This window comes from Diaphorina citri, unplaced genomic scaffold, assembly GCF_000475195.1.
Source record: "Diaphorina citri unplaced genomic scaffold, Diaci psyllid genome assembly version 1.1 scaffold62, whole genome shotgun sequence".
Classification (NCBI taxonomy): Eukaryota; Metazoa; Arthropoda; class Insecta; order Hemiptera; family Psyllidae; genus Diaphorina; species Diaphorina citri.
The window spans coordinates 248,050-271,666 of record NW_007377499.1 but is presented as its reverse complement, the minus strand read 5'-3'; the positions used below and the strand labels follow the sequence as shown (position 1 = coordinate 271,666).

The 23,617-nt window shown below is 37.8% G+C and overlaps 2 protein-coding genes across 2 annotated transcripts; one reads left to right on the top strand and one right to left on the bottom strand.

Annotated features, from left to right (window-relative positions):
* Nucleotides 1-20,365, bottom strand: LOC103518815. Its single transcript, XM_026830235.1, has 13 exons — nt 20,253-20,365; nt 19,730-19,978; nt 18,720-18,968; nt 17,163-17,317; nt 16,202-16,315; nt 15,387-15,865; nt 15,028-15,145; nt 13,933-14,006; nt 12,941-12,980; nt 12,523-12,567; nt 11,139-11,249; nt 10,680-10,869; nt 1-1,640 (listed from the first exon to the last, which is right to left on the bottom strand). Exons 1-13 carry the CDS (start codon nt 20,332-20,334, stop codon nt 1,426-1,428), a joined length of 2,121 nt encoding a protein of 706 aa, XP_026686036.1. The 5' UTR covers nt 20,335-20,365; the 3' UTR covers nt 1-1,425.
* Nucleotides 6,352-10,651, top strand: LOC103518635. Its single transcript, XM_008483715.3, has 6 exons — nt 6,352-6,906; nt 7,316-7,753; nt 8,840-9,109; nt 9,256-9,574; nt 9,688-9,887; nt 10,197-10,651. Exons 1-6 carry the CDS (start codon nt 6,747-6,749, stop codon nt 10,481-10,483), a joined length of 1,674 nt encoding a protein of 557 aa, XP_008481937.1. The 5' UTR covers nt 6,352-6,746; the 3' UTR covers nt 10,484-10,651.
* Nucleotides 20,366-23,617: the final 3,252 nt, after the last annotated feature.

Here is a 23,617-nt window from a genome sequence, read left to right as displayed (position 1 = left end):
TTTTGAATTTTTTATTAGGAGTATTAGGACACAGAAATTAATGGATGCAAACTTCCCCATACTAAGAGAATTACCTTTCTTGTCAAAACACAACTGGTATGAGAAGTCATTTGTGTAATAAATACCCCCCTGATCAAAATTATATGCAGATATTCTTTTTGAGAGCAAAAAAGTACAATTTGAATGAAATTTGGACAAACATGAGATCATTATTAATTGTAACTGATAATAATAAGCAACGAAAAGCGAGAGAATAGTTTGCCCAGTGACAATGATGATGGCTTTTATTACACGATGAAACACTTTCGTCCTGGAACTAAAGAGAACAAATGCATTTTCCTCTCTTTAAATGTAAAGCTAGGAAAGTGAGAATAATCAAAGTCTTGTAAAGTAACAAATTCAAGAGTAGAAACAAAAATGAATCGACTAGGTATGAATGAAGTGAATATTCTAATACGCGTCATAATATAATATGTAGAATAAATAAAATAGGATGAATCAATGAGAAAATACATAGTAGACCTTATCCACACTAATTATACCTAATAGTTTCAACAATGAATATGAAAGTAAATTGAAATACAAATGAATGTTAATAATCCTAAATGAGCTAGAAGAGCCAGAAGTAAAAAATTCAAGCGCGAGAAAATTTCGTTTCAAATGAAGTACATAAGGTAGTACTACCGGTACCTATGTACAATATTATCTTTGAGCACCTCTTATCATAACTAGGGCTATTGTAAATAGGTCATAGCTTTTCAAGTTTCAGAGCTCCTATATAAACCTACGTCAAATAAAATTCAAGAAGAAAATTATCGCCAAGCTCATTTAGGATTACATATGTATAGTTTATGTAATGTCAAAGGTATGTTACAACCTTAGTGATCATCACAACATTACAAGTATTACTAATACTTCTTTTATTGACTAATACTTGTTTTACTTAAATACTAATACTTGTTTTGTTACTTGTAATACCGCCATCTTGTCCTCACGAGACAGAGTGCCAAGCGAACATCAAGCATGAAGAATAATAGTCTTTGACCTGACCGGGAATTGAACCCAGACCTCCTGCATGCAGAACAGTAAGGTGACTATCACTAATACTGATTATCATACTGCTACATAGAATACAACCTTTGCTATAATGCAACGTCCTTACTAATCAACTCGAGCAAGATGTGTGTTGATTCACAATATACATATAGTTAATGAATACTGTTTGGTTCTGAGATGTAACAAAGTAAATTGTTAAAATATAAAAAATTAAAATGAAGGTATGATAACATCGATAACTGATACTATAAACCTATGAGAGGATTCAACTGAATTTATATTTTTGTACTCTAGGGGAAAAGTAAAATAACAGAAAGCAGTGAAGAAGAAATTAGAAAGGAGAAATCACTTGTCGTATGGTGTTTAGTGTCAAGCACTGAGTGAGGATTGTAATGTGGATTGAGTAGCATTGGTAGACTGGGAAGGAGAGATGGCTGTTTTGTTACGAGGAGGTGCAGGGGACTGGTCCTTGTCCTTATCACAAGAGCTGGATGGTAATACCAGCAGAATACCAGACACTCCAATGAATATACCGGACAGATAGAACGCCAAGTCATAACTGTTGGTCAGATCGTACAGCCAACCTGGGGGAGAGAGAAATGAATCAGGTTTATATCAAGTGTGCCGAGAATTGCACTAAGTTTGAAGCGATATAAAATTGCAAACGCTTCTTCTAAAAAATCTGGTGTGAACATCACACAATTTTCCTTATCCTATTGAATGATGCTTATTTGGGTGTTCATCTATGGTAACTTTTACAATATCTCTAACCGTTTAGTCAGTAGAGCTGAAAACCGCCAAAAAGCGGTCGAAAGCCACCAGAAAGCTGTCAAAATACCGCAAACCGCAGCACCTATCTTAACCAAAAGTATTGTGTTGCATCCTTGTCACATTTGTGGACTACATACCAAATTTCATGTCCCTAGCTCATACCGTTTCCGAGATATTATTGAATTACACCGAAAAACGCCAAAAAGCGACCGAAATGCCGCCAAGCGTTGCACCGATCTTAACCAAAAGTTTCGTGTCGCATCCTTGTCACATTTGACAGCAGAGCTGCATGCCAAATTTAAAGTCTCTAGCTCTTACCGTTCTTGAGATATTTTGTTTACAGACAGACAGATGGACAGACACACGGACCAATGGCTGAAACTTTGTATTTAGGCTCTAGGGACCTCAAAACGTGTTTTGGCACTAAAAACTCACCATCGAAAATTTGACCCGATTACATTACTCTCCTTCCTATTCCTATAGGATAAGGAAAGTAAACAAGCTGGGTCCGTCCCTCCGGCAATTTTTTAGCGCGTTATAGTTTATTCGATCGTGATTAGAGAAAATCAGTACCTATGTACCTACCTAATTTGTTTAATATTCAGTTTATTATCATTCTTGATTTGATTTTTGGATTTTACTTTTATGTAATGATTTAAAATCAAGACTAGAGCCCGTTCGGCGTAGCTTAACATATGTAGGTAACGCTAAAACCGGTCTTAAATGATCGACTGAAGTGTTATCTAAAACTTTCTCGCTTTGAGTTCATAGGTCGTCGCGACAAAGTTCAAGATCAGAGCTCATTTGTGTGAGAAAATGTGAAAAAAAATCCCCCAAAAACAGTTTTTTTGGTCTTTTGGCTTTATGGTTTTCTGGGCAAAATTCGCACCACCATTTTCGTGTTCCTGGTAAAAAGACCTTTTAATTTCATATATAGGTCGACCAGGTTTGGATAAGTCCTTCTATGGGGACAGACAGACCGACTGACAGACACCGAAGCGAATACAATAGTCCGTCCCTTATACCTTTTTATTACTATTGTAATAATAAAGGAAGGACGGACTAAAAAGGCATTCTGTGCTGTGGAGTTGGAGTATCTTATTAAGCGCGACCTTATTCTCTCGAAGTGCGAAGCCAACAGGGAGCGCGCAGCGCGACCATATTCTATCAAAGTGCGAAGCCAATAGGGAGCGCGTAGCGCAACCGTATTCTTTCAAAGTGAGAAGCCAATGAGGAGCGCGTAGCGCGACCGTATTCTCTCAAAGTGAGAAGCCGATGGGGAGCGCGTAGCGCGACTTTATTCTCTCGAACTGCGAAGCTAACAGGGAGCGCGCAGCGCGACCATATTCTATCAAAGTGAGAAGCTAATGAGGAGCGCGTAGCGCGACCGTATTCTTTCAAAGTGAGAAGCCAATGAGGAGCGCGTAGCGCGACCGTATTCTTTCAAAGTGAGAAGCCAATGAGGAGCGCGTAGCGCGACCGTATTCTCTCGAAGTACGAAGCCAATATGGAAGCGCAGCGCGACCATATTCAATCAAAGTGCAAAGCCAGTAGGGAGCGCGTAGCGCGGCCGTATTCTTTCAAAGTGAGAAGCCAATAATAAAATTATCTCTCGCATTACTTGATTTATCTCTCGCATTTGACAGGGTGTCACATAAGATCCTGATAGATACTCTAGAAAAAATAGGAATTAGAGGAAAAGAACTAAACTTATTTAAAAGTTACCTAAGTAACAGAACACAAAAAGTCAAAATAAACGGGTACACTAAAACCATAGAACAAAAAAAAAAAAACGAAAAAAATATAAATAACACTACAATTTCAACATATGAGAGCGAGACAATCATAAATAAACCCTACGCTGTACCCCAGGGGACGGTACTTTCTCCTACCCTATATAACATATACGTACTAGGTCTATATAATCTCCCCCTCACTGGTCAGTTAGTTACTTTCGCAGATGATACTGCCCTTCTTGTTAGAGGTAAATCTTGGGATGAGGTGTTCAATCTGATAGAACGAGATATGAGACTGATAAGATGTTGGTTCCGTCAACATAACCTAACAATAAACGCCAATAAAACCAAGATTTTGCCATTTTGTATGAACAAAAGTCAACTGCCTGAGAGAACAAACCTTATTATACACGAAAATGACAACTGTGTAAATCCCTGCAATTGTGATTCATTACAGGTGGTAGAAAATGCAAAATACCTAGGAGTGGAGCTGGACTGTTTCTTAAAGTGGGACAAACATATAGAGCTCTTAACTAAAAGACTGAGAAGGTACATTTACCCCTTTCTGACCCTCAGGAATTTTTTGAATCTCCCGCTTTTGATGGAAGTATATCATGCATTAGTGCAGTCTGCACTAGAGTATGGCATTAGTGCATACGGTAGAGCCGGAAAAACATTATTACAAAAACTTGAAAATGTACAAAAATGTTTGCTTAAAATAATTTATAAGAAAGGTAGAAGATACCCAACCAAAGACCTCTTTAAAGAACTGAAAGTACTTGATCTAAAAAAAAACTGCTCTATAAAAACCTCAGAATAAAACGGAGCTGATCCAATACATAAACCATTCCTACCAACTTAGAACCAAAAACCCAAGAATAGATAAATTTAAAACAAGTAAGGGCCAGAAATCAATAAATTTTGAAGGGATAAGAATGTACAACAGGCTACCCGATTCTATCAAAAATAACTCTAACATAAGGAAATTTAAGTTAGAATTAAAAGAATGGTTAAGATCTGATAGAGAAATGAATAACGAATAAGAAAAGGTAAAAATAAGTAGGTATAAAATATAGGTACCGTGTCTTCAAACATACAAAATAAGTACAGGTAGGTACATGAACATAGTAATAGGAGTAGATAGAGAGATAGATGGATGAAATTGATTAGGAAAATCACTATTGTTATATTCAGTACCTATGTACCTACCTAATTTGTTTAATATTCAGTTTATTATCATTCTTGATTTGATTTTTGGATTTTACTTTTATGTAATGATTTAAAATCAAGACTAGAGCCCGTTCGGCGTAGCTTAACATATGGAAGAGTAACGCCAATGAATGCGTAATATTTACTATATATTTGTAATATTTTATTATTTCATAAGATATTTATTACCTTCTCAAAATACCGCAAACCGCAGCACCTATCTTAACCAAAAGTATTGTGTTGCATCCTTGTCACATTTGTGGACTACATACCAAATTTCATGTCCCTAGCTCATACCGTTTCCGAGATATTATTGAATTACACCGAAAAACGCCAAAAAGCGACCGAAATGCCGCCAAGCGTTGCACCGATCTTAACCAAAAGTTTCGTGTCGCATCCTTGTCACATTTGACAGCAGAGCTGCATGCCAAATTTAAAGTCTCTAGCTCTTACCGTTCTTGAGATATTTTGTTTACAGACAGACAGATGGACAGACACACGGACCAATGGCTGAAACTTTGTATTTAGGCTCTAGGGACCTCAAAACGTGTTTTGGCACTAAAAACTCACCATCGAAAATTTGACCCGATTACATTACTCTCCTTCCTATTCCTATAGGATAAGGAAAGTAAACAAGCTGGGTCCGTCCCTCCGGCAATTTTTTAGCGCGTCTTCTTGTTATATATACCTATATCAATTATTGTTACAAATAAATAAAACAAAACAAAAACAAAACAATAAGGAGCGCGTAGCGCGACCAAATTGTTTCAAAGCGTAAAGCTAATCAGGAGCGCATAGCGCGACCGTATTCTCTCAAAATGAGAAGCCGTTGGGAACGCGTAGTGCGACCTTATTCTCTCGAACTGCGAAGCCAACATGGAAGCGCAGCGCGACCATATTCAATCAAAGTGCAAAGCCAATAGGGAGCGTGTAGCGCGGCCGTATTCTTTCAAAGTGAGAAGCTAATGAGGAGCGCGTAGCGCGACCATATTCTTTCAAAGTGAGAAACCAATAAGGAGCGCGTAGCGCGACCGTATTGTTTCAAAGCGTAAAGCTAATGAGGAGCGCGTAGCGCGACCGTATTTCTATAGAAGTGCGAAGTCAATAGGGAGCTCGTAGCGCGACCGTTTTTTCTAAAAGGTGTAAAGCCAATAGGGAGCGCGTAGCGCGACCGTATTGTTTTAAAGTGAGAAGCTAATGGGGAGCGCGTAGCGCGACCGTTTTTTTAAAAGGTGTAAAGCCAATAGGGAGGGCGGAGCGCGACCTTATTCTCTCGAAGTGCGAAGCCAACAGGGAGCGTGCAGCGCGACCATATTCTATCAAAGTGCGAAGCCAATAGGGAGCGCGTAGCGCGACCGTTTTCTTTCAAAGTGAGAAGCCGATGAGGAGCGCGTAGCGCGACCGTATTGTTTCAAAGTGTGAAGCTAATGGGGAGCGCGTAGCGCGACCGTATTCTCTCAAATTGAGAAGCCGATGGGGAGCGCGTAGCGCGACCATATTCTATAGAAGTGCGAAGTCAATAGGGAGCGCGTAGTGCAACGGTAGCATTCTTTCTGGTGAGGATTCCTACTGACGGAGATTTTTTCTTTTACTAAAATATCCTAAAACGTAGCGAAGCACGGGTAACCTGCTAGTTTCATCATAGGATTCATAAGAATAACAATAACTCGCTCACATTTCAATTTGGTGGTACGAAGCACGACACGACCAAACCAAGGGAAAGATTTCACAGTTTTCACACGTAAACACTCGCCGATTTTCATTTCAGCCACTCGTTTCCAATTTTCATATTTCATCCACTATCAACTACCAAATAGTTTCAACCGCGGCAGTGGAGTACCTAGATTTTTATTTTTATTTGGTTGTAAATTAGTCTATGCGTGGTTTTTTAAATATTTCGGACTAGACTATAATGTTAAGACTTTAATGTGTGTGTACGTTTAACATCAGTTGGAATGTAGATTAGTATACAGGATGGGTTTAGTTACATTGGTTGTGTGTTTGGTTATACAGGGTGTTGATGTATGGTCCTACACTGTGCATAATATAACTCTGGATGGACCCAATACACCCCTTGTCTTCTCATCTCTACCCTTCTTCATCCAAGCTCCGTCCACCTCACATGTCAACAAAGGTAATCAACATAAGGAAGTAAGTAAGTTACTTGTTATTAGTTTTTAAATAATTTTGCGCCTTCAAGTTCGGGGGGAACCATTTATGTCACTCCTAAGAGAAAACCTGATGGTCTTCTGGAGTGAAACAATACTTGTTTGTTATTATTGGATTTTTTTCTTCTTTTTCAACCAAGGAAAATTGCCTGAATTTAATAAACTACTACATAGATAATTAATTTCAAAATGTTACAATGACTCATTTGTCCCAATCCTCAGGAGGAGAAGAATACGTTCTGAATAAATACTGATTTTCCTTTACCAGATCACTATTTGTATAGTGATCTTGTAAAGCAAGGTTAATGTTTGTGGTTTTATTTAGAATATCAACAATTAATACACTATTTTACTCGGTTTACTTTTCGTTTTCAGTTAAAGATTACCCAGGTTCAACAATGCCGAATACTCGCAAGATAAATGTCACCAGCTTACCCATTCCTACTCGAGTGAAAGCCTCTCAAGCTATGAGCACATCATCCGGCATAACACAAGGAACTAATATCTCGGACCACTTCAAGACAGACATTGAAATTTCCGACCATTTTACCAATTTTTCCGATGTTCAAAGACAAAGTATGGAGGTTGAAGATTTTACATCAGCAAATAACTCTCAACACATTGAGAACACAACTATTTCCGAGCGTATAATAAGCTCTGGTAACTTGTCTCTTCTAACACCGGACAATGCTACTGGAATACGGAACAAGACTTTCAACAGCACAACAAGTGTGATACCTGAATCCATGCTGATTACATTAGGAACAGTGGAATACAAACAATCAAATAAAACAAACAGACAGTCAATGCAAGGTATGTAAGTAGCAGACTCCGGCTGGGGTAGTTATAATCAAGCTCTGATAGTAATGTACAAAAATGTTTGCTTAAAATAATTTATAAGAAAGGTAGAAGATACCCAACCAAAGACCTCTTTAAAGAACTGAAAGTACTTGCTCTAAAAAAACTGCTCTATAAAAACCTATGTACATATGTCTATCAGAATAAAACGGAGCTGATCCAATACATAAACCATTCCTACCAACTTAGAACCAAAAACCCAAGAATAGATAAATTTAAAACAAGTAAGGGCCAGAAATCAATAAATTTTGAAGGGATAAGAATGTACAACAGGCTACCCGATTCTATCAAAAATAACTCTAACATAAGGAAATTTAAGTTAGAATTAAAAGAATGGTTAAGATCTGATAGAGAAAACAACGAATAAGATAAGGTAAAAATAAGTAGGTTTAAAATATAGGTACCGTGTCTTCAAACATACAAAATAAGTACAGGTACATGAACATAGTAATAGGAGTAGATAGAGAGATAGATGGATGAAATTGATTAGGAAAATCACTATTGTTATATTGTGTAATTAAATCATTATCATAGGAAATTGTGTATAGGTCCAGGGAATTTTATTTCTCGCATTCTGATTGGTTCTTTCATTTTGGGTCGATGACTCCTTGCTGCCATATTCAAATGGATAAGGTATTTACAAATCAACAGGAAATTTTATGAAGCTTGCCAATGTCAACCAGTCAATGTCATACAGACTGCTATCCACAAAAGCAAAGGAATTACACATTCCTTTAGTCTGGAAGAGTAACGCCAATGAATGCGTAATATTTACTATATATTTGTAATATTTTATTATTTCATAAGATATTTATTACCTTCTTGTTAACTATGCAGCTAATAGGGAATGCGCAGCGCGACCGTATTTTTTATTATTTCCTACAAGTTCGGCCATGCCTTTTCTACAAGTTTGGCCTCCGGAATTCAGCTAGTTATTCAATATTTACAGCAAAAAGAACACGAAATAAATTAATAATTAAAATTGTAATTCAGAGGGTCGATGTTTTGAATCTAGGATTGTAATAGAATTCTTTTTTCCAGGAGCAGAATCAGATAAGCAAAGTGTTGATCTGAATGATTTAACTCAGCTCGTAAGAAGTAAATCCGATATAACCAAACCTTTCATCTACTATCGGCAAACGAATAAAGATAACAACAACACCAGTGCTGGAACTGTATTGAATAATGAAACTGTTCACCATATTATTAATCATAAGAACATAGAGGAGTCCCATGTGTGTATAACCAAATGTCCTGGCTCTGTAGTGTCCATAGAAATGAACATTGAGAATACTACCCAACTCTGTACAGGTATATCTTCATCATACAATGCTGATAACGGATAACAATGGGCAGGTAATAATAATTACCTACATCAGTGTAATAAATACTCAACTTCAATTAAAAAGGAAACTTTTCTAAACTCTTATACAATGTATATTACTACTGCTTATCAGGTGTTCTCCTGGTGGATAACTACGTGATGACGGGCGGCTCTTGCATCCCTCCTGACTGGAGACCTTGGTTCGCATCTCATCCTGGTAAAATCCGAGTCCGCCCACTCAAGGATGCATTCTCTATTTGGCCGGTCAAAGTTCGTTATTACAATGCCCAGGGACGGCCATGGCCTGAACAGACAGATATTATTGTTCTCAAGGTGCAAACATCAGGGGAGGATGTGACAAGGTCTACGTTTGATCCCAGTCGTATCTATGTAGAGGATAGTGAATGTTACCTGTATGTTTATAAGGACAAGAATGATACCAGTGTACCCAGGTAAATACAATACTCACTTCATAACTTAAACAAACAACTCAACGCATGCTGAAACGAACTTTACTTTAGGATTCTAAGAACAGAAAAGTCCAAACATATCCTATCCTTTTCAGTGTACGCAAGCTCTCACCCCAGGATGATTATACTTATTATTATGAAGAAGATTATGATCAAGCCATGAACAGAACCTATGATCTGGTTAAAATAAGACTCCACAATCTCCTACAGAAACACAATCGTACCGTACTAGGAATGAATAGTTCTCAGCTGTTATTCTCTGTGCATAATCAACCTGGTTTCCACTATACTTCAGGTAACACAATGGAAACAATCCAATTCTATTCAATCAAATGGTCTACTGGGAGTGGGATGTCTTTTTAATAGAGCTTCTTTCAACCTCTCTCCTTGCAATTCAAGATGCCAAGTTGCCAAGCTAAAATAAGTTTATTTTTAGTTTTATTCACGAAATGTTGGCTTATCCAGCACAGCAGGTGCTATTGCTAAGGCATTGGCTTCATAACCTAGGAGACTGCTATTCGAATCTCAGCAATGACAGAAAGTTATTGAGTCAAACGAAGGCCATGTGTTAAATTCAAGTTGATATTTCATTTGTTTCTGTCAGGTGTTGTGTTCTGTGATGATAGCTTTGACTCTCTCCTGTATACCTCACTCAAACCTCGCCCCTCTCAACCAATCAGCGTGCTTGTATTCCTTAACCTGGACACCATGTTCTATCATGTAAACCGGTTTATATTTGACTTCCGGTCCGCCATGATGGAACTGAGCACGAGTGGCGATTATTTCAACGTGGAACAAACACCAGGAGGGGCCCCCTCCCCATTCCTCATGAGGAAATGTGGCAACATGGGAATACTACTGGCTACGAGTTGTGTGTTTTATTTCAAATAAATGAAATCCTATCTGAACTGAACGGAGATAAATAAATATACCCTGAGGCTATCAGGATCGAAAATTTAAGTCAATAATATAACAAATGTGAAGCATAACTAGCTTCATCTTTTATTTGATACGTAATACAGATTTTATTAGGTGGCAGAGAAAGCCCTTCACTCCAGAGTCTATTATTATAATGATTATTTCTTACCAGCTAGAGGAGGTCCCACAAGATTGGCAATACCCTGTACTAGCAGGAGAAGTCCGTAGGCATTAGTGAATCGTTCTATAGTAGTAATCTCAACCAGTATGATGGAAGTGAGAGAATAGTTTGCCGCGACAAACAAGCCGAAGAACCCCGATATACCGCACATGTTCTGATAAGATTTGATCAGAGGGACCTGGAACAGATGGAGGGATTCAATGAGTTAATTATAAATACTTCAATAGTTTCATTCCTAGAGTAAAGTTAAAAATTCAGACCTCAAAAATATTGGTTTGGAAATTTTGAAGACTTTCCATCTCCAGTTCTAATTATCAAGTCAATCTGACATTTGAACAGAGAAATAAATTGAAATGTTTCTTAGCATGATGGATCACAATGATCTTATTATCCCAAGGTAGATTCTTCTTGAAAATAACTCTATCGAACCCAGTACCTTGTACTTACCAGAACGAGTGCAGCACCGCAGAGTGCCATGGACACAGCATAGACAAGATTAGCATTCACCCATTCTCTATCACCTGCCCAGCCTAGCGCGATCTGAAATAAATAAGCACACTATTATAAACAAAACAATGCATACCAAACGCTATAGCAAGTGTTGTAACTAGTAATCTACTACTTGCTATAGGAAAGTTGTTCCTCTTTCTTTCTGTTAAATTTGTATTCACTCGTAATATCGTCACTAGTCTCCAATCATTTAAAAGTTCAATAGCATAACATTGACTATTAAGGAGCGCGGTAGCGCTCCGCCCCGCCAAGTCAAGAAAGTTTGACCGCGTATGATATATGTCAACCTGGTTGTATAATCAGGGGATTGTAAGTTCATCTCTTACACCAGGCATGTCAAACTGGCGGCCCGCCTGGTCAAATTGGGCGGCCCGCTGCGAGCCACAAGGGTATAATATTAAATAATAAATTAATAATATTTCAGAAGGAGACTTTTTATTTATTTTTTATTACTTTAATCTTTGAAACAAAATGAAGTTTTTTGGTAAAACCTTCCTTCAAACACAACCAGAGACTTGAGAAAAAGATTTTTTTGTATCTCTTTAAAAACTACGATTTTTTCAATTCAATTTTTCTTCAAGTTTCCATTGAAATCCATTGAATTTCTCCTGATAGAAAAGTACCCCTTTTTGTCCTCTTTAATTCCATTATCTTGAATTTTCTGAGAAATCATTATTTACGGAGATATTAACGATACAATAGGAGAATCCGTCAATTTCCTACGTTACTATGAATCCCTGTCCACCTGTTTCTTTCTATCGCCGTACCGAATTTTCCTCCAAAAACAACACGAACAACAAAAGAAATAACAACAACACACCAATGATTTTTTTTACAACAATTTTTTTACTGGGGGGGGGTGAATACCTGCGGCCCGCCAATGTTCAACAAATATCAAAAATGGCCCTACGTTACTATGAATCCCTATCCACCTGTTTCTTTCTATCGCCGCGCCGAATTTTCCTCCAAAAACAACACGAACAACAAAACAAAACAACAACACACCAACAACAACAACAACAACCACTACAACAACAACCACTACAACAACGACACCAACAACAACGGTGGACACACAATTTTCTCTCATCTGATCGCCTTATTTCCTCCTCCTCCTCCTCCTCTTCCTCCTCCTCTTCCCCTCCATTAACAACAACACCAACTACAACAACAACAACAACAACTATAACACCAACTATAGTGGTAGTCTTTGAATTTAAATTTATACAATACATTACACAAGATTAAAACATTACAGATTTAAATTCAAAATTAGTTGAGGCACCATGGTTTGCAACCTGCTAACTTCCACCAGTCTCACCCAGATGAGGGGCTTTTCATGGAAGAAATGGAAGCATTGATGTTCCTGTGAAATATAATAGAATATACCCTGCTTATACTGCCGAAATGAGACTGAAAAGTCCCTTTACTCCCGCAGTCTAAACAAGGTCTTATGTATTTGGTACAGAATAAAAAAAAAAAAAAAAAAAAAAAAAAAACTTTACCCCCGCAGTCTAAAAAAGGTCTTATTTATTTGGTACAGAAAAAAAAAAAAAAAAAAAAAAAAAAAACAAGATAGTCTTAAGTAAATGTTTTGTGGACCTTCATTAGTTGTTGGTTTTGGTTCTTCAGTTACTTCTTTGGTAGATTTTTGGATTTGCTCTCAACTGGTAGATCTCATTCTCATAATTGAATTAGTGGATTTTTCATAATTGAATCATATCTATGCTAGCGGAGGCGTCATCAGCAAGATTCCTAGGTAGATTCGTCTTGTTTGTACTGGGACACACAACAAAACAATATAATACCTACATCTCTACATTCTCTACTCTATCCACCATTATACGATTTATACGACATGTTTCAAGTCATTCATATGACAAACACGTTTCGTGTTTCTCAGTTTAGACCAGGCATGTCAAACTGGCGGCCCGCCTGGTCAAATTGTGCGGCCCGCTGCGAGCCACAAGGGTATAATATTAAATAATAAATTAATAATATTTCACAAGGAGACTTTTTATTTTTTTTATTACTACTTTAATCTTTGAAACAAAATGAAGTTAAACAGTACTTCTTGGTAAACGTATCTACCTATCTAATAAAATAATATCTACTTTACCTACTTACTAAAAATTTGGAATAAAATCACTAGCACGCTGGATCTAGTTCAGACTTCAGACGTACAAAATTTGGAGACTCCCACACACAGTATTCTTTTTAAAAAACAAATGAATCCCATGACAAGTCTGCATTCACAGTTTTTCGTGTCTGCTGAAAATGCTGGATCTCAATTCCTTCAACCTTCTCTCAATTTCAACTTGGCAATGTTCTTTTTATTTTCATGTTAATAATAGGTAGCAATTTATTAATGTGAGAAGGTGAAAAATACGGTAAAACACCACTAACCGTAGTTCCCATGTTCATAAAAGTTACAATATGAGGGGTTTTTGGTATGGTTTTGGGGGGTCTACTCTCATAACTTTTTCGACATTTCTAAAGCCGTTCTTTCTACCCGTTCAGTTAAAGCTAGAACTTCGGAATTTCGCACGCATAATAAGCATGTATAACTTAACATATGGTCCAAATTTCATGACAATATGTGGAAAATTACCGGAGTTATGATAGGGGTAAAAATGGTTCGAAACGTTTCATGTAATATACACACTGGCGTGCTCAGGCCGGAACTTGGCCTGGCGCACTGGGGTCCATCAATGTATTTTGTTTCACTTACTTGACATTTTTGAAGTGAGAGAAATCCAACATATCTGATAGTAGATACCAAAGTTCACATAATCCTGCATACCACTGGAACAAAGAAAATAAATATACATGCTAGAAACTCAAAAAAAAATCTTTTTCTCAAGCCTCTGGTTGTGTTTGAGGGAGGGTTTTATCAAAACAGGGAATCTTCTCTTTTAGTAAATTTTGTGATATCTGATAGTAGATACCAAAGTTCACATAATCCTGCATACCACTGGAACAAAGAAAATAAATATACATGCTAGAAACTCAAAAAAAAAACAACGCTCGTATCTAACGCATTCGTTAGATACGAGCGTTGTTTTTTTGAGATTTGAAAGAAGCTCTTCTTCCTAATTATGCCACAGAAACTGAACCTAACAAATACACCCACTTCCTTACCATTCAATTTCATCTTGAACTGATGACACTGCTATCAGAAAAACATAAAACAGGGGTTATTCCAAATGTGTGAAACCATCTATTTTTAAATAATGAATATTGCTTGGGGATTGAGCAACAGACATGTTATTAATATGAGACATGTGTTATTACTTATTTCCAAACGGGGCGGGGAGTGTTTATAGGAAAACTAAATAGAGGATCACACTCAAACGCGTGCTAAGCTTCATCAGGGATATTTAGCCTAAGGCTCTTATAATATAATGAGAGGGGGGTTCAAACTGCAAGGCATTATCATACAAGACTTACATAATAGTCATTCAGTTGCATAAGCAAGCGCTGACAACATTGGGAACAAGATCGTCTACATTCCTGAACATACATATATGCAACATGGAAAACATTAGTTATCCAATACTTAGCACAACATAAAACTACCTACATGTTTCTTTTTTCTTCTATTTTTCACCGTCGCGCGGGCCGTTTTTATTTCGCAGCAATGAAATAACTGCGGCCTACTACCTACTGTTCAGTTGTTTCCTAACCTTCCTATGTATGTACAATATACAATACATTTATAAGTGAATTTCTATACCAAGTGACAAGAGATAAGTAGGTACCTACTTGTTTTGCCTGAATAGAATTGTGTGAAACTCATCAGTGTGGATATTATAAGTAAACTTACATCTGCCTTCTCCTTGGCGATAGTTGTCATGGAATTCCGATAGATGTCAGGACATGAGGAGGCGCGTAGTCTATAGCGGTTAATATTCAACATGGCACCTCTATATGTCAGCGAGTGTCTGTGGGAGAAATATAACATACATGAAATAATGGGGTACATGTCTACCTTTCCTATCTCAACTGATTTAGCTTTGTTATAACATCAGTTTAGAGTACTGTTTGTTGCATCAACATGTGACCGGAGACCCGGCCAAAAAAGATCTCTGAATAAAGCAATGGAATATAATTATATTAGTCCGTGCCGTGAAACTATTTCTCAAACAAAAAATAAGTAATCCCTCATGATTCCTTAATCCTTACCTATGTACTCTCAAATCCTTCAGATACGCGGTGGGTAATCGTCTAGGCTGCTGATCCTGATTCTGGTTATGATGATGATGATGATGATGATGGTTATGATTTAATCTCTTGTTCAGCAGCCACTGTCGTGCTGTCTGGTCTCCTCCTATTTCTCCATTAGCAGAGGTGGGTGAGAGCTTAGCATCCAACATGTTGTAGTTGGAGAATCCGCCGCTAGTTTCGTTTGAGTTTTTGTCTTCAGGAGGTAGTAGTGTATCACACGCTTCATCAACATCTGGATTTCTGTCGTTATCTTCATTGTCTTTAGAATGATCTTCGATCTCTTTGGAGTTGATTTGATTCTCTTTGGTAGGAGCAGTGATGGGTAGGGAGGGGGGGTAGGATTGGGTGGCGAGGGGGGAGGTGGGGTGGCTTTGGCTTCTAGGAGAGCAGATAGGGGAGGGGACTAGACAATTACAGAACGAGGATCCACTTGATGCCTGCAAACAAAACAAACACAAACAGAGGTTAATTGTTATTGGACCTTTCATACAAGACATGAATATTACTGTAGCGGCTTTAGCCGACTGGTGGAATGAAAATGGAAGACCAAAGTACCTATCTACCACTTTCATCGGCCAATGTGTCATTTCTTTCAACAATAGATTCCAGACCAAGCAAAGTGTTCTAGCCCGGATTCTACATCAAGGGAAAGAAACGTTCAAACAAAGTCATTATGATGATTACCGATTTTGTATGTGAATTGGATTTTCCTCTCAATACCTTAAAAAAGTTAATGTTATGTGTTATAAGTTATAAATAAGAATTAAGTTTACCTGTTCATTCAATCGACCACTCTGACTGAAAGAGCGCGATGATATAAGTAGACTTGGATAATTATTAACCAATACTGAATACACATGCTGTTGGTGAGTTAGAGCTTCCAGGACCTGTGACATACAATCATAGACTTGGATAATTATTAACCAATACTGAATACACATGCTGTTGGTGGGTTAGAGCTTCCAGGACCTGTGACATACAATCATAGACTTGGATAATTATTAACCAATACTGAATACACATGCTGTTGGTGAGTTAGAGCTTCCAGGACCTGTGACATACAATCATAGACTTGGATAATTATTAACCAATACTGAATACACATGCTGTTGGTGGGTTAGAGCTTCCAGGACCTGTGACATACAATCATTTTATAGTTAGTAACAGAAATCAAACAATTTCATGTAAAAAGCTCGGCAAAACTGTTTGTATACTGATTTAACATGTTGAATAGGTACATTAGAGTCTAGCACATTCACCATTGTGAAGATATTATTATGAAACTTTCCGTTACAATAGGAAAATTAATTTGAATACTCTGTCTTGGCTTGACTAATAATTTTCTTATTATAATGCTACTTGACATAGTAGGAAAAAAAAAATCAAATCATAAATCTTTGTGGTAAAGCAGAGAGCTTTTTCACAACTTTTTGGGTATCACAGTATTACAAGTCTTTCATTTATTCAATCATCATATTTATTATCGCTCGTCTCTTCGACTTGTAATGCCGCCACTGGTCGCTACTCGATTAAAGTAGTTACTCAATTGTCCTCACGAGGCTGAGTGCACCCCGAACTCCAAGCACAGAGCCGAAAAAAACCTCGGCCCCGCTGGGAATCGAACCCGGACCTCCTGCGTGCAAGCCTAGTGTGATACCCACTCGGGCACGGAGGTTGCTTCATAGTAGAAAACATTTCCGTTACAAGATCCCTAGCATGAAGGCAGTTCTTTACCTCGAGAGGAACTTTCTCTCCACTCCGTACAAAGGTGGGTAGATTAACTAAGGAACTACACAGCCGAGCCCCGGGATCTCTGCTATTACCAGATAATGGGGAGGTAGCTCCTAGCTCTCTGGGTATTGAACTCTCATCCCTAGTCACCATATAACCTGCAACAAGTACACAATAATACATCAATACAACCTATAGAACTTATAACCAAACATACAATGCTGATGTGCTGACTGAGCTAGAGTATTCTACTAACAATAGAGCTACTTATCTCACCTGGCTGCTGAAGCAGTTTCTTCAACTCGTCAATACTGGGATAGGCAGCATGCTGATGTGCTGACTGAGCTAGAGTATTCTATTAACAATAGAGCTACATAGCTCTCCTGGCTGCTGAAGCAGTTTCTTCAACTCGTCAATACTGGGATAGGCAGCATGCTGATGTGCTGACTGAGCTAGAGTATTCTATTAACAATAGAGCTACATAGCTCTCCTGGCTGCTGAAGCAGTTTCTTCAACTCGTCAATACTGGGATAGGCAGCATGCTGATGTGCTGACTGAGCTAGAGTATTCTACTAACAATAGAGCTACTTATCTCACCTGGCTGCTGAAGCAGTTTCTTCAACTCGTCAATACTGGGATAGGCAGCATGCTGATGTGCTGACTGAGCTAGAGTATTCTATTAACAATAGAGCTACATAGCTCTCCTGGCTGCTGAAGCAGTTTCTTCAACTCGTCAATACTGGGATAGGCAGCATGCTGATGTGCTGACTGAGCTAGAGTATTCTATTAACAATAGAGCTACATAGCTCTCCTGGCTGCTGAAGCAGTTTCTTCAACTCGTCAATACTGGGATAGGCAGCATGCTGATGTGCTGACTGAGCTAGAGTATTCTATTAACAATAGAGCTACATAGCTCTCCTGGCTGCTGAAGCAGTTTCTTCAACTCGTCAATACTGGGATAGGCAGCATGCTGATGTGCTGACTGAGCTAGAGTATTCTACTAACAATAGAGCTACTTATCTCACCTGGCTGCTGAAGCAGTTTCTTCAACTCGTCAATACTGGGATAGGCAGCATGCTGATGTGCTGACTGAGCTAGAGTATTCTATTAACAATAGAGCTACATAGCTCTCCTGGCTGCTGAAGCAGTTTCTTCAACTCGTCAATACTGGGATAGGCAGCATGCTGATGTTCTGACTGAGCTAGAGTATTCTATTAACAATAGAGCTACATAGCTCTCCTGGCTGCTGAAGCAGTTTCTTCAACTCGTCAATACTGGGATAGGCAGCATGCTGATGTTCTGACTGAGCTAGAGTATTCTATTAACAATAGAGCTACATAGCTCTCCTGGCTGCTGAAGCAGTTTCTTCAACTCGTCAATACTGGGATAGGCAGCATGCTGATGTGCTGACTGAGCTAGAGTATTCTACTAACAATAGAGCTACATAGCTCACCTGGCTGCTGAAGCAGTTTCTTCAACTCGTCAATACTGGGATAGGCAGCATGCTGATGTGCTGACTGAGCTAGAGTATTCTATTAACAATAGAGCTACATAGCTCACCTGGCTGCTGAAGCAGTTTCTTCAACTCGTCAATACTGGGATAGGCAGCATGCTGATGTGCTGACTGGACCGTGCTATGCTGACTGAACTCATCCTCGTCACCACTAAATAATCTTTGGCGGCGACGTCGTGTCTTCTTGAATTGTTTCCGCTGAGCTTTGGATCTAGCTTTAGTCCAGGCGAGATCTCGCATGAGGGCGCCACATACACACAGGTTCAGAAACAGACCGGCCAGAATAAGCGTAGTACCTGAGGGTGAAATACAGAGGAATAATCTTATTCAAAGAAAAGACGTTACCTCGTTATTTTCTGTTCATATTGACCCAGCACCTGATTGGGAAATATTATGTTTCTGTTCACTTAGGTATCTGATGAATATACTATGGGGAGGGCATACTATAATGTAGTAGTCGTGTTATTGAGAGGAAATAAAAGAAGGCCATAAAACATTTTCTAATTTCTAATCACCACTCGGTCGCTTAGATCTCTTTTTTCTTACAACACTAGTCTATAGTTCTCAATTAAGAAGGCATTAAATATTGATTAATACAATAACATTGCTGATAAAATAATAATTGGATAGAACCAGTAAGGAACCGACAAACAAGGTTGAGAGTAAAGTAATAATATGACATGAATACAATGTATGTGGGTATTGGTTAATTAATACAGTTCACTCACACATAGCTACATATAATACATATATCTGGATAGAACTGATTATCACCGTAAGGTAAGGGTTTGAATATTACCCGAGGTGAAGAGTTAAACTGTAACAAGTGTAGAGTCATGTCCTACTTTGACAGTCAATGCTTCAAAAGGACATAATGTACACATTAACATTAGATCTAATTAGATAAAAAGACATTAACCCTCTGGGCTGGAAACATCTCATAAAAACAATATCTACCCCCGGGTTGATAACTCCATGTTCATTTCATGTATTTTAATTTGAACAGGGAATAATAGACCATTAGTTCTGATAGAGAGCCATAATATAATATTCTTACCTCGCCATCCATATTCCTTGAGTAGATAATGTGTGAGAGGAGCAAACAGGAACGTGCCAATACCTGAGCCGCATACTGATAATCCCGTTGCAAATGATCTGTGATCATCGAAATAGTACGCCACGATCACCACAGCCGCCACATAGCACAGAGATAATCCAAATCCAGCGATAATACCAAATGTAACCAGGAGTACATTGATAGAGCTGGTGAATGAGGATAGAATAAACCCTATGGCAGCTAAGATACCTGGGTTCAGAACAACAAGGATACATGAGCATTGTATAACCAGGAGTATATTGATAGAGCTGGTGAATGAGGATAGAATAAACCCTATGGCAGCTAGGATACCTGGGTTCAGAACAACAAGGATACATGAGCATTGTCGATTAGTCTATATTCCAAAGTTTCTAATTATCTTGAATATGTTAGAATTTAATTCATTGAAGATAAGTAAATATTTTGCTGTGCAAAATTTTAAAAAGTAAAAAGGCTCAATCGGGCCGGGATGTGTTATATTTACCTCCCAGAATGGTTACTTTTCGGCAGCCATAGCGATCTGTTAGGAAACTGGCTATGGGTCCTGAGAGCAGAGGTATAGACATGAATAGAGATCCGATCCACGCTGTTTTACTCTTGCCTGAAATACAACAGACAAATATTGATAAAATAATAGAGGAGACTTTGTATAGAAGGAGGGAAGGGGGACATGAAGAAAAATAAAATAAAAAATACTTTAATGATTGTAAGTGGCTAGTGGGGGTGTATTGAGCATATTGATATATTTTACATTATAGCGAAACGAGAAGGAAGCAATAAGTCCGATATAACCTTCAGATAAACTTCATGTAGTGCATTATTTTTGGAATTAAATAATGAATAAGCAGAAGGATACAAAGGGTAATACTAGTGTTTGGGTAGGTACTGGAGGTGAGCTCATGATTAGATCTGACAAGTTAGACTTGGGCTGTCTAAACATGTCTCTAGCTTTCTAGTTATGACAGCAGCCATTCTACCACAACCATGAAAAATGTCCACTGCTATCCTAAATAAAAATTTATGGAACCATTTTTACGTCTTGCAATGTTTTTACAGGGTTTTCTTCTTTTGCGTTATGGTTTTTAATGACGTCACAACTTACGCTGAATACGGTGTGAAGATTTTTTCATGTCTATTACGGTAGGTACGTAGCAGGGGCCCGCGCCCGCAGTTAACAAGGTTTTCCTATAGTTTTGAACAGTGCTTACACATTGCATGCTTTCCTCGTATTAAATTCTAAGGAAAAGGAAGTGCATGAGTGAAAATAAAATTGTAAATGCACTGAGCAAATATATTAACACCATGGAACGCAATATTCATTCAGCGAAGGATGTGAGTTGCAAGTTTTGACTACTCAACCACTTTGAACTTGTTGTTTCTAAGTTTCTAAATCGCGAAAGATTTGGCAAACATAATTTAAAAATCTGGTGTGAACATCACACGACTTTCCTCATCCTATTGAATAATGCTTATTTTGGGTGTTCTTGTTCTTATAGCCAAACTTTTACAATATCTCTAACCGTTTAGTCGGTATAGCTGAAAACCGCCAAAAAAGGTCAAAAATCGTCAAAAAACGGTCAAAATACCGCCAACAGCAGCACCTAGGGTAACTGTACCATTTATTCGCCCACCTAAAAAACGTACCATTTATTGGCCCACCTGTACCATACGCCACATAAGTCTGAACTGGACGAACTTTCTCAAGATCCAATTTCATCAAAAGAAAGGGCTTAAAGACTGCTATCGAACCAGTGCTATTCAAAAATTGTAGTCATAAAAACAAAAATTAGAAAAATAAATGTGGGCAGGTGGGCCAATAAATGGTACGTTTTTTAGGTGGGCGAATAAATGGTACACTTACCCTATTAGGAAGGTGAATTAGGTCGAACATTGTGTTCTCAGTACTAGGCTGATAAAAGAGCTAGTAAGAAACAAACAAACAAAACTTCTGGTCCAGAAAGTGGAGATCAAAATGTTGGTTTTAAGGTGAAATTCACTGCACATTGCATAAATAAGAAAATATAACAGGCGTTTATAAAAATTGAAGTATTTTAGACCTGTACTGAACTTTTGAGTCTCCATCAGGAGCAAAAACAAATCTACCTAGAAGTGACCATATTTCATAGGAAATAACTTCCTCCAAAGTCACCCTGTATACATAATTTTACTTTATTTTTTCACCAACGTTCACAAGGAGGTAAAAAATAAAGTTTACCTTAGTCGACGAAAAAAAAGCGAACCTCCGAGGAAAGAAATAAAAATGACTTTCTCAATTGTAATTAAAAATGGGCGCTAATTACATTGCAGATGTACTGCAGGTAGTCGCTTCTGTATAGTGTAAGGCGCTCATCCCATATTCTAAGGAGGGGATGGAAGGTTTACTTAAGATACAGAACCTACAGGGTGGTCTAAATGACTATATTTCCTTAGCAACGAAATGAGGAAAAAAAGATTTGATGATGAAGACTGAAATATCCTTTTTTTCAACAATCGAGGAGTTTGCCTCAAAAAATGACCTACATATAGGCCATAAGAATTATACGTTAAAAGTCGTTTTTACATCAAATCCCTCAATTACACAAAGTTCTTACCCCACAGTGATTTGTGTAATAACATGAAGATGAGTAGATAAGACGGTATTATCTACAAAATACTAGGCAATCATTTTTATTTTTTTTTTTTTTTTTAGAAATACACACTTATTTGATGGGATGAAGGAATAAAGATCATAAGGAATACAAAAGGGTTCAGAAACGCTGGGTTTCCTGAATGCACGAGTATTAGAACCAATATTCCCCTTATTTTATTTCTTCTACACAAAGACCACCCTGTATACATTAATATCTAGAGGTACATAATACTTAGAGTATTGCTGATGGAGATCGGGATTAGGTATACGTATGGCCAATTGCACACACTGAAATACATAAAGGTAATCAAACATCGGAATGAGATCTCGAGAATACATTAAACAGAAAGTCGTAAAAAAGAATGTACCAAAAATACTATTAGGGGGGACGTTAGATGATGAACATTTGAACAATCCGACCCCGTATGCCTACTATGTACCTGTGGTAAGGACTTTCTTTGTTTAAAAGCCAGAAATACAGGAGAAAAAGATGAAAAAAAAAAACAAAAAAAAAAAACAAGGTCCCAGAATATTGGAGTTACCTAGGTAGTAACCCCTCGAACTTTTACCGAACTTCATAGCCAGCGGGCACCAGGAAAAAACATCCCCTCTTTTTTTTAATGATGGCAAAACAGGAAAAAATCAAAGAACAGACAACGAAGCTGACGTCACGAATGTAAGAGAAACTGTGTAACCTGAAACCATCAGGTAGATTCTAATAACTCGGGGAAAAGTGCCCAATATGAAACTATTATAGAAAGCAGTAGATATCTCAGGGACTTTAGAAACTTGAAATTTTGTACATGGACCGGCCTACATATATTCAACTTTAGTAGTTTTTTTAGAAGAAGAAGAAGAAGAAGGAGGAGGAGGAGGAGGAGAAGGAAGTAAAAGAAGGAGGAGGAAGTAAAATAAGGAGGAGGTGGAGGAGGAGAACAAAATCAGAATGAAGACTTCAAAAACATCCTTTCTTTTATCAATTCCTTTTTTGTGTGACGAGGAAATGTTTTGGGAAGACTAAAATAAGTCCCCACTTCCTTCTCCTTTTATATTTCCTTTTCTCTTGCATAAATAAACGAAATTGATCTGCTTGAATGTCATTTTAAGAGGGGAGATTGGAGAAGGAAATAGAAAGTAAAAAACAAAATAATATATGTACATTGTACATATCGTATATTAACAAACATTTGGATTTGCTAGAGCATAAAAGTAATAAATTT

What these genes read in the sequence shown, in the direction of transcription:
- LOC103518635 (XM_008483715.3), top strand. Translation starts at nt 6,747, where the DNA reads ATGGGTTTAGTTACATTGGTTGTGTGTTTGGTTATACAGGGTGTTGAT. An exon ending in CACCTCACATGTCAACAAAG is followed by an intron (nt 6,907 to 7,315) that starts GTAATCAACATA and finishes TTTCGTTTTCAG; the next exon opens with TTAAAGATTACCCAGGTTCA. An exon ending in AAACAGACAGTCAATGCAAG is followed by an intron (nt 7,754 to 8,839) that starts GTATGTAAGTAG and finishes TCTTTTTTCCAG; the next exon opens with GAGCAGAATCAGATAAGCAA.
- LOC103518815 (XM_026830235.1), bottom strand. Translation starts at nt 20,334, where the DNA reads ATGTCTATACCTCTGCTCTCAGGACCCATAGCCAGTTTCCTAACAGAT. An exon ending in AAAAGTAACCATTCTGGGAG is followed by an intron (nt 19,979 to 20,252) that starts GTAAATATAACA and finishes TTCTGAACCCAG; the next exon opens with GTATCTTAGCTGCCATAGGG. An exon ending in CTAGGAATCTTGCTGATGAC is followed by an intron (nt 12,568 to 12,940) that starts GCCTCCGCTAGC and finishes TATATTTCACAG; the next exon opens with GAACATCAATGCTTCCATTT.